The sequence below is a fragment of the Pyrus communis genome, chromosome 12, assembly GCF_041283825.1.
Source record: "Pyrus communis isolate YQ-2024b chromosome 12, ASM4128382v1, whole genome shotgun sequence".
NCBI classification, from domain to species: Eukaryota; Viridiplantae; Streptophyta; class Magnoliopsida; order Rosales; family Rosaceae; genus Pyrus; species Pyrus communis.
In genome coordinates this window covers 8617175-8634888 of record NC_142576.1, presented here as the reverse complement: position 1 = coordinate 8634888, position 17714 = coordinate 8617175, and the positions used below count along the sequence as shown (strand labels likewise).

The following is a 17714-nucleotide window of genomic DNA, read 5'->3' as shown; positions in this document are numbered from 1 at the left end:
AAATATAAAAAAAAACAAAGAGTTGGGAAAAGAAAATAAATAAGTAAAGATTTGAGAGGGAAATTCAACTCATGAGCTAATCACCACAACAACGATTACTAAGAAACGACAGCTGCCTATTTATACGTTTGTGTATTTTTTTTTATTAGACAGTCTAACATATTATGTTACTATCACCTTGCAGTTGGGCATAAATCTAGTAATTGACAACTTTACAACACGAATGCCTAACATGAGGACATCTTTTTCTAGTGTGAGAGCTCCTAGTATGTTGTTAGGCTGTGAATCATAATCCAGCATTCAAATAAAATTTCACTTAATCAACAGCCTTTGACTAGTTTTCACAAAGTGTACAAACTGCAAGCATACATGAACTCCATTTATCTTGTCTAATAAAACAAATTCATGTTTCAGCAATGCATGCAAATTACCTTCCTAACTTGGAATTCCCAATGGGGTTAATATCAGAGATGGGTAGTAGTCTGAGGCAATAAGGCCTGAGTCAAATTTGGTGTAAATTCGACTCGATGTGACTCGTCCCCTTTCGTGCGACTTCATACGATTAAGAAGAAAACAAACTTATAACAAGTAAAATGCCTAATTGCCCTCGAAATATGGACCAATATATTACCAATGTACCCAAAAATTAAACGAATTAGCTCCTAAGCCAGATCAAATCAAAACCTCCGTAACTGGCTAATACGAGCTGTTCCACGCTGCGCATAATGTCAGTTTAACACAAAAAGAACCTACAATCTTAGTCATAACCTATTCCTAACTTTATTGGACTGTCTGTGGATCCACCAAGCACTTGTCGTATTATCTTGAACTTATTCATATTTTGTTACCATTCACACTGCCCAACTGTAGCGTAGCATGGTTCGTTGGGCTCAAATGGAATTAAAAGGACGACACCAACTAACAAGGTTCCCCGCTTTGCGCCCACCGGGGGTTGGGAATTCTCTCTTTAAAACTTGTGCAAAGAAGGCAGAAGAGTGGCAGAACAGTTTTACCTCTTTCCAGTCCCCAAGGGCTGCGTCACTTGATTGTGTAATTCCGATGAAGAAAGATAGTTGAAGACTTCTTTTGTGAGCGAATCCGAGAGAGAAACTTCAATGGTGGAGAAAATCGCAGCTCTTGCTTGCAGTAGGAAGTAGACTTCCTCTTCTGGCCTTGGCTTTTACCATCACTTCCTGAAACATTTCCTGCACAATAAATACTTCTAAGCTTGGAATGCTGAAATTAAAAGGGGATTAGACAGTAACTGTGGCGTGCAACAAGAAAGAAAAAGGAAAACCGTAGAGTAGACATGATTTGCTTAAATCAAGGTGATCAAATAGATTTGACCTAAGTTTAAATAAATGGAAATTCAATCAGGGACGACAAATACACACTTTAAGTCAGTTCTAACACACTGCCCAATGCCGAAAACCAGAATGCAAAACTGAGTTAAATGTTTGAGTTCGGCAAACCAGATATGTTTTCTACGGTCTACCTGAGTAACATAACACATGATTATAACCAGACAGAAAATATATACCTGCACATGTGAATATAAACATATATAACCTTCAATCTTTCAAGTGTTTCCAGATCTTGTGACAGCACCAGACATGTGCTTTTTATTGCTTTCTTCACCAGGCACATTATTGTCCTTGTCAGCTGAAGGAGAGACGGCTATTTTCTTTCTTGATCCACCACTTTTCTCTTCCTTTCCATTGTTTTCAGGAACCGTTACATTCTCTTCAGAAGAATGTGTGGAACGAGTTGACCCGCTCGTGTTGGTTGTAACCGCTGACTTAGTGCCTTTAGAGTTTAGACTCTTTACCATAAGTCTTCACTGGAACACATGTATCTTGAATGGCTCCAGCATCACCAGACATCAGCTATTTATCATTTTCTTCCATAAGGATGTTACCCTCGGCATGAAGTGGCGAAAATACTACTTTCTTCTATTTTTTATGCATCATGCTTCTCTTTCAATGCATTGCTTTCCTGAACGGTGACGTTTCCTACCGAAGAAAATGATACTGCAGCATGAGCTGATTTGCTCTCTCCAACCCTTGTTCAACTGTCACAGTTAATTTGTCTTTTCCTTGTTGGATTCCAGAGCGTGTCAACCTTCTTACACTGCTTGAGGCCCTTGGCTTAATCTCTTCGGCAGAATTTCTTACGTGAGTATTAAAAGATAATCCAAAGCAGGAATTGCAGATAAGGCAGCAAAAGTAAGAGAAGGTAATTTGGCTTAATCCCTCGATAATCTAGAGGGTGCATTATCATTGATTTAAATAGTGTACAATGACTTGACTTACAAGTATAATTAATATACAAGTGATACATAAAGGGAATGTTTTAATAATACAGGGAAATCTGGAAATCATGATGAAACAGGAAACAATCCTGCGAGATTATGAAGATTTCATCCTTTACGTCCCCGCAAGCTGACTATACAATCGAGTACCTGAAGCTTGGAAACCAGAAGTCGAAAACGAGGACGAGAAAGACCCTTGGTGAAGATGTCAGCAATCTGTTCATGAGTAGACAGATAGCACACATCAATCTCCTTGTGAACAACCTTCTCACGAACATAATGGTAATCCACCTCAACGTGCTGATTGCAAGCATGAAACATCGGGTTGTAAGTAAGGGAGATAGCACTGATATTGTCGCAAAATAAAGTAGGACAATGTAGAGGAAACTGGAGATCACGGAACAGTATACGAAACTAGGAAATGGTGGAAGTAGTAATTGCAAGTTGACAATACTCAGCTTCAGTGCTTGACCAAGAGACCCCAGTTTGTTTCTTGGCACTCCAGGAGACAAAATTGGACCCTAGATACAAACAATAGCCCCCGGTTGAACGCCCATCATCCAGATCTCCGGCATAATCGGCATCGGAAAAGGCCGTAAGGCGAAATGAACCAGGCTTGTAGGTAAGACTGTGAGTAGGAGTGCCAACAAGGTAATGAAGAATGCGTTTGACGGCAGCCCAATGAGTAGAAGTTGGCTGGTGAAGAAACTGGCAGACTTGATTGACGGCGAAGTTGATGTCGGGACGAGTGAAAGTCAAGTATTGAAGAGCGCCAACAACACTACGGTATTCAGTAGGATCCGGCAGAGGGTCACCATCTTGAAGGCTGAGCCGTTGCCCACTGACGGCAGGAGTAGGAATTAACTTGACACCATGCATCTTGGTGCGGTGAAGAAGGTCAGTAGTATACTTATGTTGGGAAAGAAAGAGACCGGATGAAGTGCGAACCACCTCCATGCCTAAAAAATAATGAACCGGCCCAAGGTTCTTCATAGAAAAGCGTAAACCTAAATTCTTAATGAGTGTATCAATATGAGAGGGATTATTCCCAGTGACCAAAATATCATCAACATAAATTAAGAGATAAATACGAGCAAGGCCATGAATATAGGTAAAAAGCGAGTGATCCGCTGTAGATGGAGTAAAACCCAAATCTTCCAAATGAGTGGAAAAACACTGGAACCATACACGGGGCGCCTGCTTGAGCCCATATAAAGAACGATGGAGGTGGCACACATGATGAGGAAATTGTGGATCAACAAAGCCACGAGGTTGGTGCATATAGACCTCCTCAGACAATGAAACATGGAGGAAAGCATTTTGAACATCCAATTAACGAACATGCCATTTAAACTGAACTGAAAGAGCCAAAATTAACTGAATAGTGGAGTGATTGACAACAGGGCTAAAAGTTCATCATAATCAAGGCCGGGTTGCTGATGAAAGCCATTGGCTACCCAACGAGCCTTATACCGTTGAATAGACCCATCCTAATGCTGTTTAATACGAAACACCCATTTGTTTGGCAAAATATTCATCGAAACAGTACGAGGAACAAGAGTTCAAGTACCAACACGTTGAAGTGCATTAAATTCATCGGCCATCGCAGTATGCCATTAAGGGAATTTATTTGCCAAGCTAAAACATGTAGGCTCAACAGGGCCGTTAGAAAAGGGAAAAACAACAGAAAAAAGCATACATAGGAGGCTTAAGAGAAGCCGTTTTGGACCTGGTGAGCATACCATGGGAATTGGAAGGCACGACAAGTATGGCAGCATCAGAAGAGGCCTCGGGAGGCGCATCAGATTGGGCTGTAGAGGCAGCGGCAGACATAGGACTGGGAGTGGCAGATTCGGCTGCTGCCTGTGCAAAAGAAAGAACCCGCCTATGAGGGTCACGAGAGTAGACCTGAGGGACGGTTGTAGTGGACTTGATGATGGGCCGGATTGAGGAGTCTCCAAAGAGGGGGACACAACCACCGGTTGGCTACTAGACAATCGGGGAGCACTCGGGAGAGGCCCAATGATCTCTAAAACAGGAGGAGGAAACGAGGCCGGGGAGGGGGGATGGGACAAGAAAGCCAGAGATATCCTCGAAAGGAAAATTACCTTCATCAAACACAACATGGCGTGATAAAAAGATGCGATTGGTAGAGATGTCTAAGCACCGATAACCTTGATGATTGAGAGAGTAACCAAGAAAAATACATTTAGTAGAACGAAATTGCAGTTTATGATTATGATAGGGCCTAAGGTAGGGAAAACATGCACACCCAAAGGTCTTTAAAAAACTATAATCAGGTTCTTTATGAAACAACTTTTGATAAGGAGACGTAAAACCAAGGACTTTAAAGGGAAGCCGATTGATAAGATAAACCGTGGTGTGCATGGCCTCAGCCCAATAGGCAGGAGGCATCGACGCATGAGCCATTAAAGTAAGCCTAGTGTCGACAATATGACGGTGTTTGCGTTCCGCCAAATCATTTTGCTCGGGATGTTGAAGGCAAGAGAGACGATGATGAATACCATGGTGAAGGAAAAAATCCTTGAATTGTTGACTAGTGTATTCGCCCCCACCATCATACTGAAACATCTTAATTTTAGTGGAGAATTGATTTTCAACCAAGGCCTTAAAGTGAGTAAAAATACGAAAGACTTCAGATTTTAATTTCATTTGATAAATTCAAGAATAACGAGAAAAATTATCAACAAAGAGAACATAATATTGAAAACCACTAACTGATTTATTAGAGGCACTCCAAACATCTAAGTGAATAAGCTCAAGAGGAGCATGAGTAACAGACAAAGATGCAGAAAAAGGTAACTTAACACTTTTGCCTAATGGACAAGAATGACACATAAAAGTATTTAGATTGTGGTTGCCAAAGACAGGCAACTTATTGGAATGCCTAGAGAAAAGCAACTTCAAAATGAAATAAGATGGATGGCCTAAACAAGAGTGCCAAACATCACTACCAACACGAACACCAAGGAAAGCAGCACGACCATGAGCAGACGATGATGAAGAGGAAATGGGATAAAAGCCATTGCTACTCTTGCCTGAAAAAAAGATCGTCCCTGTCTCCATATCCTGAATATCGAAACAAGTAGGAAACAATGTAATATAACAATTGTTATCCAACATAAATCGATTAGCAGACAACACAGAAGTAGAAGCATCCGGACTATGAAGAACATCATGAAGCTTAAAAGAATTATTATCATGGGAGAGAGTGGAAGAGCCAATATGGTTAATGGGCAAACCTGTACCGCCAACGACACCACCGACGGAATCAGCACGACGATAGTCACGGGATTGAGATAAATTATTAAGGTCATTAGTAATCAAGTAGCCAAGGCTGGGAGTGCTGAGCCGTCAAGGTAGTGAGACGGGAAGAAGGATGACGACCTTCATAAGCCAAATTGAGGTGTTGAGCACAGTACCATAGCCAAAAGTATTGCAAATCTGGCAGCGAGGTCGGGAGGAACCATGAGATGGGGCTGAGCCAAGAAGCCCAGAAGCATTGTTGGATCCACGGAATTAAAAGCCATCTTGCTGAGGACGACCACCACCACGATCGCGGAAACCACCAACACCGCGATAGCCACGATAATCACCACCACCATTGTTGCGAGGCCCATCATGTAGATGATGACCAAGTCCACGGGATAAACGGCCAGAGCCGCGATCACTGCCATAATAAGAAGAGGAGCGGCCACGAGAGGCAGAGGAGTCGCGGGAGGCGACAAGGACTGAAACACTAGAGTCGGGCGGAGCAGGAGGATCAGGCGGAGTTCAGCAGTGAGAAAAAGAGCCTCAAGATCAGGAAGGGAGATGGGTTTGTCACGGGCCTGAGCAGCGGCAACAGTGTTTTCAAATTTGGGGGCGACATTAGACATGACAACCGACATCATGTCATCGACAGAAACAATTGTGTCGTCAATGGCCAATTGATCTTATCAAGAAAATCAGAAATTGAAGAATCACCTCGCTTGGTCTGGAAGAAAATAGTACGAAGCTAAAGAATGCGACTTTGGTTCGTAAAAGCAAAAAGCTACTGAAGAGCAACCCAAACAGCACGGGCAGTGGAATGACAAGCAGTGGTGGCGATGGCCTGGTGACCAAGAGAGCCATTGATCCAGGAAAGAACAAGATGGTCATTCTGAACCCATTCTGCATACGCAGGGTTGGGTTTGGTAGAAGCTTTGCTGGTATTGTCGGACAAGAACTGCGAAGGGCAGATGGAAGTACCATCAACAAAAGCCAGCAATTGGCGACTACAAAGAACAGGAAGCAACTGAGCCAAGCAAAGAGAATAATTCGAAGAGTTAAGTTTGATGAAGATCGCATGAGAAACAGAGGGGAAGACGTCAGAAGAAGAAGTGGTCAAATTGGATGAGGCATCCATGAAGAAGGGTATGGAGGATTTGAAAAAAAAAAAAAAGACGTTAGTCACTGGCTCTGAGATACCATAAAAGATAATCCAAAGTAGGAATTGCAGATAAAGCAGCAAAAGTAAGAGAAGGTAATTTGGCTCAATCCCTCGATAATCTGGATGGTGCATTATCATTGATTTAAATAGTGTACAATGACTTGATTTACAAATATAATTAATATACAAGTAATACATAAAGGGAATGTTTTAATAATACAGGGAAATCTGGAAATCATGATGAAATAGGAAACAATCATGAGAGATTATGAAGATATCATCCTTTAAGTATCACTATTTCGAATTTCAAAACCTCTCGGAACCGCTGAACTAGTTTTTCTAGCATCTGAAGTCTTGTTTCATTCGTATGAGCATTAGTATCTTTAATAGACATATTGTCACTATCACAAGATTTGAAAAGTTCAGTCCCACCGATAGCAATATGCTTGTGACTACTTGATACTAGTAAAGCTAGTGTTGCCCGAGTGCCAAGAGGACTAAGGCGGGACTTGTATTCTGAATGCTCTTCTTGTATGGATGAGCGAGGGGCTTGTGGACCCTCATCTTCTATATTTACTTTGTATATTCAATAAAACTCTGAGCAGTACTTTTGATTGATCTTGCTCATGAGAAACTTGAGCATTTGAAATGCATTTTTCGGATGCAGCAACAGTGTTGAGTAAAAAATGTCCCTTGTTATCAGCTGCATGTAGGGCCAGGAATAATTTAAATGTTTGTAGCAATGCATATGTAACTATGTATTTAATTTTGAAAGGAGATTTGAATGTAAAACCAAAAGAAAACTGTTGAGCTTGCACCCCCTAAGTTCTCTGTTTGAAACCACTTATCTATCTCCTCATTCTCTCTTTCTTTTCTTGTTTTCATAATTTCTTTTGAAACTTCAACAGGCTAAACATTCAAAATGACCACCATGGCCAACACACCGGCGTAGGCTAAGGTGGAAGAGACGTTGCAAAGAGAATTTTCCCCTCATTTTTGTGTATCGGCCTTTTAAGAGTAAATGGAAGTTAAAAACTTGCAGGAAAGAAATAGAGTAGGGGACTAAGTAAGAAAAGTTTTTAGTTTAAATAGAGTCACCTCCAGCGTACTCGGGTATCAAGCAGTTAAATCTTGCAAGAATAACTCCTATGTATCAGCCTTCAGCCTTGACATTGATGTCAATCTCATTTTCATGATGAGAGCTGGAGGGGGTGAGGAAAATGAGGGAGTACATTTACCCAACTATGCATACGGAATGGATCATACACTAGGTGAAATCCATCTACTGCTCATCAGTTTACAACCACCATTTTCCGCTAATTCAACTTAAGAAGGGCATTCCAGGTTGTGCAGATGCAAGAGATATGTTATTGTAAACAGTTGATAGAGATCACTTATGGAGATAATTTTCTTTAAACAATTTAAAAAAGATATCCAGGACGAGATATTGCAACAAGAAGCCTGATTCATCAAAAATATGAAGTAGTGAGAAGGGTTGGTTACCTTTTAACCCCTCTACAAAAGACCCTCTGTGAGTGTCTCGCTCTGAGTACCTAGTCGTCATGATGTTGGGACATGAACTCAATTAATAGAACGGCTTTTTGCATGCAAAAGGCATAACATGTAATGTAAAACATAATTATCACATAAGCTGAAGATTGCAGTACATTATAACCCATTGGAGCAGTACATTATAAGCTAAGGATTTCCGTTGATGAAATCAAGCAGATGATCGTTGGCCTGTTGTACAAGGCGAGCGACGAGTTATTCAACTTGGTGTATGTAGGTTGGTTCGAAGATAAGAGTGTGCAGCCTCTGAAGATCGTCTTAATCCTAATGGGCGAGATTCAGATTCCGAAGATGAAGAAGTTCCCCATCCACCCGTAAACGAACAAGACGAGACCAAGAAAATTGCAATTTCCAACTTCAATGAGAATTTGTCCATTCAAGATTTCTTGGATTGGTTTGCTGAGTGTGAAAAGTTCTTTGCCAACACAGAGATCGCTGAAGCCCGTCAAGTGAAGGTAGTGGCTTGGAAATTGAAGGGTAGTGTAGCCTGCGTTAGATCAAACGGACCAACATCCTATAGTAATTGAAGAAAGCGAGTTCCAAAGGCATGAAGGTTCAACCAAGTTAGAAAACAGGTACCAGGATGCTCATGCCAAACTTATTTATGGAGTTATATTCTTGATTATACCACCAAAATACAAGGATTCTTGGTTCCATAGCACAAAGGTATACGATTTGGTTTTCATGGGTGATCAATTTTTATTCATAGAGAATTCAAGTCCAAGTTATTTTTGTCCATCCATGGTGACGTTTATGCCCATAGCACACAAGATAAAATGTTTGTTTAAGATGAACTTCTATTCGAAAAGAACTCGAGGTTGATTTCTTTCCAACAAGAGGTGAATAACGGAAGGGCAAATTTGATGTTATTTTAGATGCGGGAGACTTAAAAGAAGGAAACACCATTTAATTAAGAAAAGTGATTGGAGAATCGATAATTCAAGGGTTAAAAGATTATTTGGTGCCGTTGCAATTAATCACCACCGCTAATCAGGTTCAAATGTGGAGTAGGGCCAAGCGTGTTGTGGCTTGTCCAAAGCGACAGAGTTTTAGATGCCCCATTAGTACATCCCCTTCTCGTTTGTTTTTTGTGTTTAGCTCTGCCTGGTGCTTTAGATCTTTTGGCTTTTTCTTTGGTGTGGTAGTTTTGGTGGTAAAATTTGATTGCAGTTTTTTTCTTGTTGCTTGTTGAATTGCTTTATGTTGTGATACTTTTGTCGAATTCGAGTTAGTTTTCTTCGAGCAGCTACCCTTGTAGTTGTTGGCGGGGTGATGGCGGCGATAGTTGGCCTTTTCGAGTTGAGGATTAGGGTTTCTTTTTTATTTTCTACCTTTTTATTGGATGAACTTCGTCTATCCCACTCTATTGGGCTAGTTTGATGTTATTGTATTGGGTATTTTTCATTCATTGGGATTTTTTTGTTTATAGATTAAGAAAAATCAGAGTGGGACCCTCCTACGCGTAAACGTGAAGGCGAAGGTTGGAGGCTTGGAGCAGTGTGGGAACACAAATAGCCCAATAAGAGGCAACCGACTAACCCACCGCAGCCACCCGGATTGGGGAGCGCAAGCACAATCAAACTTGACCACGAGTCTTCAATCTCAACGGGAAAACAATCCCAGCCGTCCATCGTCCTCACATCCCACGGCTCCAAAACTCTAGGGTTATAGAACATTCTGGAATTCGAACCCCCCAACTCTATATAAACCTTGCGGATACTCCTCTTCCTCTCATTCACACTGCAAAACCGTAAGGGCCGCATTATTCTAGCTCTCTTCATTTTTCAACCCAAACAAACCCTAGATAGCTACAATGGCCGGCAAAGGAGAAGGTCCGGCCATCGGAATCGATCTTGGTACCACTTACTCATGCGTCGGTGTCTGGCAACACGACCGTGTTGAGATCATTGCCAACGACCAGGGTAATAGAACCACCCCGTCGTACGTCGCTTTCACTGATACCGAGCGGTTGATCGGAGATGCCGCCAAGAATCAAGTCGCCATGAACCCCATTAACACCGTCTTCGGTAAGATCTGAGCTCCTTGTTCTGTCTCTTTCAGTAGATTACAGATCTGTATTGTATTTTTTTTTTCTAGTATTTAGATCTGTGGATGTCATCGGATTCCTTTTCGTTCATTGGCTTTGTAAAATGCATAGATTGATTTGTGATGGAGAGGTTTATGGTTGCTGATTTAGACTGGATCTGTAGCTAACGATTTGGATCTGTGTATTGGAAGTTTTGTAATTTGCATGTTAGATCTTGTAAAACAGCATCTTAGTTCTGTATAAGTATGATTACAATGATTATTTTCTCGAAAATTTGAATTTTATTTGAAAATTGTAGTTCTTTGTGATGCTCGAGCTAGTTTTGATTAATGTAAATTGGGTTTATGTGCAAATATTTTCATTTTACTATGATTGATCTGTTAAAACATGGATTAGTATTGTATGGATTAACTTTTTGAATAATTGCTTTAATAGTATGATTACAGTGATTTGTTTTTAAATAACATGTGTATGTTGATTGTGAAATAAGTATTCTGTGGTTGATATGATTTGCTAATCTTTGATTTGTTAAAATTGCAGATGCTAAGCGGTTGATTGGTCGTAGAGTTACCGATGCCTCTGTCCAGAGCGACATGAAGTTGTGGCCATTCAAGGTTACCTCTGGCCCCGGTGAGAAGCCCATGATTGGAGTCTCCTACAAGGGAGAAGACAAGCTCTTCGCCGCTGAGGAAATCTCCTCCATGGTCCTCATCAAGATGCGTGAGATCGCCGAGGCCTACCTTGGCAGCACCATCAAGAACGCCGTTGTCACAGTCCCTGCCTACTTTAACGACTCCCAGCGTCAGGCCACCAAGGATGCCGGAGTTATTGCCGGAATCAATGTCCTCCGTATCATCAATGAGCCCACTGCTGCCGCCATTGCTTATGGTCTTGACAAGAAGGCCACCAGCGTTGGTGAGAAGAATGTCTTGATCTTCGATCTTGGAGGTGGTACCTTCGATGTGTCTCTTCTCACCATTGAGGAGGGTATCTTCGAGGTCAAGGCCACAGCCGGTGACACCCATTTGGGAGGTGAAGATTTTGACAACAGAATGGTGAACCACTTCGTTCAGGAGTTCAAGAGGAAGAACAAGAAGGATATCAGTGGCAACCCCAGAGCACTCAGGAGGTTGAGGACATCCTGTGAAAGGGCGAAGAGAACCCTTTCTTCCACCGCGCAGACCACCATCGAAATCGACTCCCTTTATGAGGGTATTGATTTCTACTCCACCATCACCCGTGCCAGATTCGAGGAGTTGAACATGGATCTCTTCAGGAAGTGTATGGAGCCAGTCGAGAAGTGTTTGAGGGATGCCAAGATGGACAAGAGCAGCGTCCATGATGTTGTGCTTGTCGGAGGATCCACCCGTATTCCCAAGGTGCAGCAGCTTCTCCAGGACTTCTTCAATGGCAAGGAGCTCTGCAAGAGCATCAACCCTGATGAGGCCGTCGCCTATGGTGCTGCCGTCCAGGCTGCCATTCTCAGCGGAGAGGGCAACGAGAAGGTTCAGGACCTTCTGCTGTTGGATGTCACCCCTCTTTCCCAAGGATTGGAAACCGCCGGAGGTGTCATGACTGTTTTGATCCCGAGAAACACCACCATCCCCACCAAGAAGGAACAGGTCTTCTCAACCTACTCCGACAACCAGCCCGGAGTCTTGATCCAGGTGTACGAAGGAGAGAGAACCAGAACCAGGGACAACAACTTGCTCGGAAAATTCGAGCTCTCCGGAATCCCACCTGCACCCAGAGGAGTACCCCAGATCACCGTCTGCTTCGACATTGACGCTAATGGTATCTTGAATGTCTCTGCGGAGGACAAGACCACCGGACAGAAGAACAAGATCACAATCACAAACGACAAGGGCAGGCTGTCCAAGGAGGAGATTGAGAAGATGGTTCAGGAGGCGGAGAAGTACAAGTCGGAGGACGAAGAGCACAAGAAGAAGGTGGAGGCCAAGAACGCCTTGGAGAATTACGCCTACAACATGAGGAACACCATCAAGGACGAGAAGATTGGCGCCAAGCTGCCGCCGGCCGACAAGAAGAAGATAGAGGACTCGATCGAGACTGCCATCCAGTGGTTGGACAGCAACCAGCTGGCGGAGGCGGATGAGTTCGAAGACAAGATGAAGGAGTTGGAGAGCATCTGCAACCCAATCATTGCGAAGATGTACCAGGGAGCTGGAGGGGACGGTGCCGGTCCAGTTGACGACGATGCTCCTCCCAGTGCCAGCGGCCCAGGCCCCAAGATCGAGGAGGTCGACTAAGTTTCTGCTGCAAGGGTTCTCATGTCGTTTATTGGGAGTGTTTTGGACACTTTTTTTTTTTTATTAATGTTTTTATTTGGGCCTTGAAATTATAGATCAAGCCCTTTTTTAAATTTCAATTTATATAGAGGCACCCGGGCCTAAACTATATTTTTTAGCCAGTTTTAAAGGAGTTTTCGTTTGTGGCTAAAACGCTCTTTATTTTCCTAATCTTTGAGGTATTTTCTAGTAACAAGATTGCTGTTTTTGAAAACGGAAAACAGTTTTTGGATCCTCGAATCCAGAAAGTTTTCTAAACCGTCTTGTCACGGCGTGAGAGTGTTATCTAGAAAGTTAGGAACAAGATATGGTAATGGACTAGGAGAGGGCAGTCAACGGCTGCGTCAAGTACAGCAATCAACGTTGGGTTGGGGTGTCTGTAAGCGTGTCGTGCCTGGAGTGGGGCCCTTTGCCAGCACTTCGATTTCTTATTTCACGTAACAAAATGATTTCTGACCCCATTAGTTTGCTGTATTGCTTCTTCATAATTTTGTTAAGAGTTTGAATTTTATATAGACACAAACTTTTGATTACTTTAAAGATTAAAGAGTCGAGTCACTTAATTAAATGAGATATTTTGGTTATTTGATCGAAAAATTTAGAAAATAAAGCTCTAGCTAGCTTAAGCTAAATTTGATCGAAAAATTAAATGAGATATTTTGGTTATTTGATCGAAAAATCTAGCTTTATTCCAAAAATCTCATTTTACATTTCTCACAAGTGTATTTTTCTTTTCAAATATAGAAAGTTTGGAGTGTAGAATAAGATTTTTGGAGTGTCAATAATAATTCTCACAAAAAAAGTATAAAAATGCACTGTTTGTGGCTTCAAGAGAAAAAAGAGCTTGGGTTGTTAAGTTTAGAAAAAATAATATTAAAATATTTTAACTTAACCTAAAATAATGAGCAGTTTTGGGAGTGGTGGTTAACCAAATTAACATTCTGGTCATTTGGCTAGCTACAATAACAAAAAAAAACTAACTAATATTGTTGGAGATGTTCTTATTGATTATTTTCAAGGTGAAGCCTATTTTTTTGTGTGTGCATATTGTCCTTATGTTGAGCCCAACCAAGTAATGTCCTCCCACATAACTTAATATGCCTCACGCGTTGGGATTAAATAATTATGGCGACGTGTGAAGAACCCCGCATATGAGAATTGAGTATCAATTAATTTTAAATTGAAACCTTAGCTTTCTTCAAATTGTTATAATTCGTGACTTATTTGTTTCAGGTAAACTCCTTATCCTAATAAAACAAGACTTATTACTTGTACCACTCAGTGGGCTAACCTCGAACAAAAGTATTTTGTGGATCCTACACAAACTTCTTATCTCTTTCTTCCATCTCTCTCTAAATACAACAATTATTAACGTATAACTAGAATACTACATTGAACAAATAACAAGAACCTAAACCCTTTCTGTGCTGTTGCAAAAACCCAACCTAGATTGAAATTTCAGTTACCACCTTTTGCTCTTGCTCGGGGTAGGCAGCAACCCACTGCTCCCTTGCTCTTTTCCTCCTTCCCACGCTTCTTCTCTGCCCTTACCCTTTTTTCCTCCCCTCTCATCTCCTTTTTCCCTTCCCCCTCACAGCATCCCACCCTCTCTTCCTTCCCCTTTTACAGTCTTCTTCCTTCTTCTTTTATTTCGGTTCTCCTATGAGTTTTATCTCAATTTTCTTTGTGTTTGGTCTCAATTACCTCTAATCTTGTCTCAGATTTGGGCTTAATGTCACTTACCCAGCGTTTTTCGCCTCCTTTTATTACTTTATGTTATTTATTTTTTCTTCCTCCTTCCCCCTTTGTAATTCCATCCCCACCCCCATCTTGTGCTCGGATTTGCGACTTCGATCAGAAATTGGATATCAGATCCATTTCTCTCCCATACTTCCCCTCCCCTAACCGGCATGCCGGATCCTCATCAAGACCAAAGCGTTTTGCAGCCTCCACCACACTAAGGGTATTTTACATATCCCTTAGCTTCACTTTCTAACCATAAGGTACTTTGTTTATATATATATATATTTGCAGGAGCTCGTGAAGGAGACTTGAATCTGTTGTCTACTTTCTCAGTTTGGAGTTTGACTTTTTCCTAGGATGTGACAACGATGGCAGCTTGGTTTATGCTGCTTCAGATTAGGGTTTCTTTATTGTTTGTTTTTGCTGCCTTTGGTGCCTAAGTTTGTGTGGGCTTTCTGCTGTATCTTGGGTTGTTGCTCTTATTTTGCTTGGGCCCTTTACTTTATCTGTTGTTGTTTAGCTGGCTCTTTTTTAGCCTTGTACTAGTTTTTAATAAAAATAATCTTGTTTGACCAAAAAAATAAATAAATAAATTAGTGCATAATTTTGCACTGCTAGAGATTAGAAAAACTAAAGCCGAGATTATATGTTGTAAATGATATATTGGTAAACCACAATGTAGCCTTCCGCGCTCTTTAGCCTTCGCCGCCGAAGATGTCCTTACTATGGCCTCAAATAATCAATCTTCCCACATGAAGATGGAGAGAGGCTTTCTCCATCCCTTTGCAAGGATAAAGTAGGTGATTATTCCTTACTGAACCAGATGACATAGAATATTTACGTGTCAAGCAAAGTGAGGATACTCTGTCTGAACTTGGAAAAAGTGGAAATATAAATAGAGTAGTGCGAGACGAAATTTGAAGGCAAATTTTGTAAACTAAAACAACCTTCAAAAGAGATGTCAAATCATAAGTAGAATGTTATGTAATCAAATTTGAAGGTAAAAGAAAGTTCTAACTGATATGTCAATCCACGTAAGATTGACATATCAAGTTTCATATGTCAAATTTGACATATGAGAAAATGTTATGTCAAATAATTTTTAATTCTTTTATTATGTGGATCTCAATAATGCATCAATTATAGATTTTGAATACTTATTTTAATTGATTTCTTTTTAAAATGGGTTCTAGAAATATAATTTTTTTTTAGAGCAAATGAAATATCATTTATAACAAAAAAAACATATCAATTGGAAAAAAAAAAAAATTGACATTTTCATTTCAGCCATCAAATTTACATTTGTCATTTATCTTTTGACACCTCCTTTACATATGCTCTAAAATAACGTGTTACTAATAAAAAATGAGCATGTTTATCAACGCTTAAGTAATAATTCGATAATCAACTTTTATGTCATTTAGTTTATAAATTTTTATCTATAAATTTAATTTCTCTAACAGTATCTATATAAATATCAGCACATCAAAATTGGCATGAAAGACATTTGAAGCAACAAGCAACAACCACCAAGGTGGCGCTTCAAAAAGGCCAGACGCCAACATTGACCTCTTCTCCTTCTCTGCCTCCACCCTTTCCTATTCCTTCCCTCCGCCGAGGCCGACTCCCCTTTGACCTACTGGCCCTTCAGCAATTTTTGTAATAATCAAATGCAACGCTTTCAAACAATATGAATTTACTCCTTAATTTGGAACCCAGTAACGGAAAAAAAGGTTACGAATTTACGGTGACAATACAAGTAACATAACGATATAGCACGTAACATAATGGTGTTTAACACGTTGAGGTTGATAGACATTTTATAAAAATACGCATGATTATTAATACGATTTGCATCTTATATGATCCAATAAACTCTTAAAAATGATGTCTGATTTTATTTTTCCTTTCATTGTACTAGAATAAAAGAGATAAAAGTCCGGATAAAGTCACGAGATTAAAATTCAAAATTAAAATCTCTTCTAATATTGAAAAAAAAAAACGTAATACTAAATTGTGAGCTAATTGACGAGTTTCGTTGCTTAATACTATCATCATAGTGAATTGCAAGATTCGATACCTACTTATTTGACAGTAACTATTTTGTTCCTAGTTAATCACTTTTGACCCAATTTCTCTAACAACACCACCACCGCAAGAACACAAATCTCTTGTGCTTTTGGTGAATAAAGTGGAATATTCCCACAACCGACATCTTTTTGGAAATATCCAATGAATCATAAACCCTAATGCCACGTCGCCTTCCTCAAAATATCTCCTCTCTTATGACATGCTCAATTACCAGCTTCATAGATATTTTGTCCCAACCAGATTACGACTTCCACAATTTTTATTCTAATCATAAAGCAAAAGCCATTGCCACACACTCGCAAAGACACTAGAGATGGAGTAGCTTTTAGTCTTTCCAAATTCCACTACAGTCCCACTGGCGTGAAGGAGTTAAAACCTTAATACGTCCTTTCGTTTCGACTTTCGACTTTCTTAAGAACGGTTTGTAATTCAGGTCGTTAAATTTTATAAAAAATAATTTGTATCTTAAGTTGTTAAGAGTGTAAATCGAGTATTTCATTTTTTCCCCCTAACAAAAAGTCCGACTCTTGTAACCGTGACACATGTCCTGCTTCAAAGTTTTTTTTTTTTTGGTTTTTATGCAAGTGTTGATTAAACAAACGAGGAAAAAGTTAAGGGCCAAAGACGTAAGAATCCTTTGTGTAGTTGTTGCCAACTGCTACTCAGCTAGTGGATTTTTATCAATTAAATATGACAAAATTGCATAATCTATTCTCCCAAGTATGACTGTTCAAACCACTCTTGGCATAACATTACTCTAAGATCCAACCACGGCAGTTATGAACGAATTGGTCTCTATTTTTGAGATTCAACCCTGCCCCGCTTCGGTTCATAAAAATAAATGAAATATCTGAAAAAATAATCATAAATTAAATTTCAATTATTGAACTAATCATATATAATATCAACATCGTCCTAATAATTGATTATTTACGCAACTAGAATTTAAAAAAAAAATGATCGTTTCAGCCAATTTCTCGATATAAATTGAATTATGTGATCTAATCACTGGCATCATGCCCTTTCAATAAAGAACCAGCTCATACAACCACACTGAGTGTTACAAGCCGCTGCCACAAGCTACGAAGGTGAGAAGGAAGAAAACAAATCATATTTAATGTATCCACAAGGCAAATTTATCTACAGTTTAACAACTCGAACCGAATCAAAATCAAGAATTTTGTGACACGTCTATACAAATTAAGAAAATAA

The 17714-nt window shown here is 40.2% G+C and overlaps 1 protein-coding gene and 1 pseudogene across 1 annotated transcript; one reads left to right on the top strand and one right to left on the bottom strand.

The window, feature by feature from the left end:
* Positions 1–936: 936 nt before the first annotated feature.
* Positions 937–10075, bottom strand: LOC148692282 (uncharacterized; annotated as a pseudogene).
* Positions 9815–12821, top strand: LOC137745715 (heat shock 70 kDa protein 1). The gene is made up of 2 exons (XM_068485715.2): positions 9815–10339; positions 10900–12821. The coding sequence occupies exons 1-2, from the start codon at positions 10126–10128 to the stop codon at positions 12627–12629; spliced, it is 1944 nt and encodes a 647-aa protein (XP_068341816.1). The 5' UTR covers positions 9815–10125; the 3' UTR covers positions 12630–12821.
* The last annotated feature ends 4893 nt before the right edge of the window (positions 12822–17714 follow it).

Coding starts and splice junctions, on each gene's coding strand:
- LOC137745715 (XM_068485715.2), top strand. CDS start 10,126: ATGGCCGGCAAAGGAGAAGGTCCGGCCATCGGAATCGATCTTGGTACC. Junction 10,340..10,899: donor CCCCATTAACACCGTCTTCG/GTAAGATCTGAG, acceptor TTAAAATTGCAG/ATGCTAAGCGGTTGATTGGT.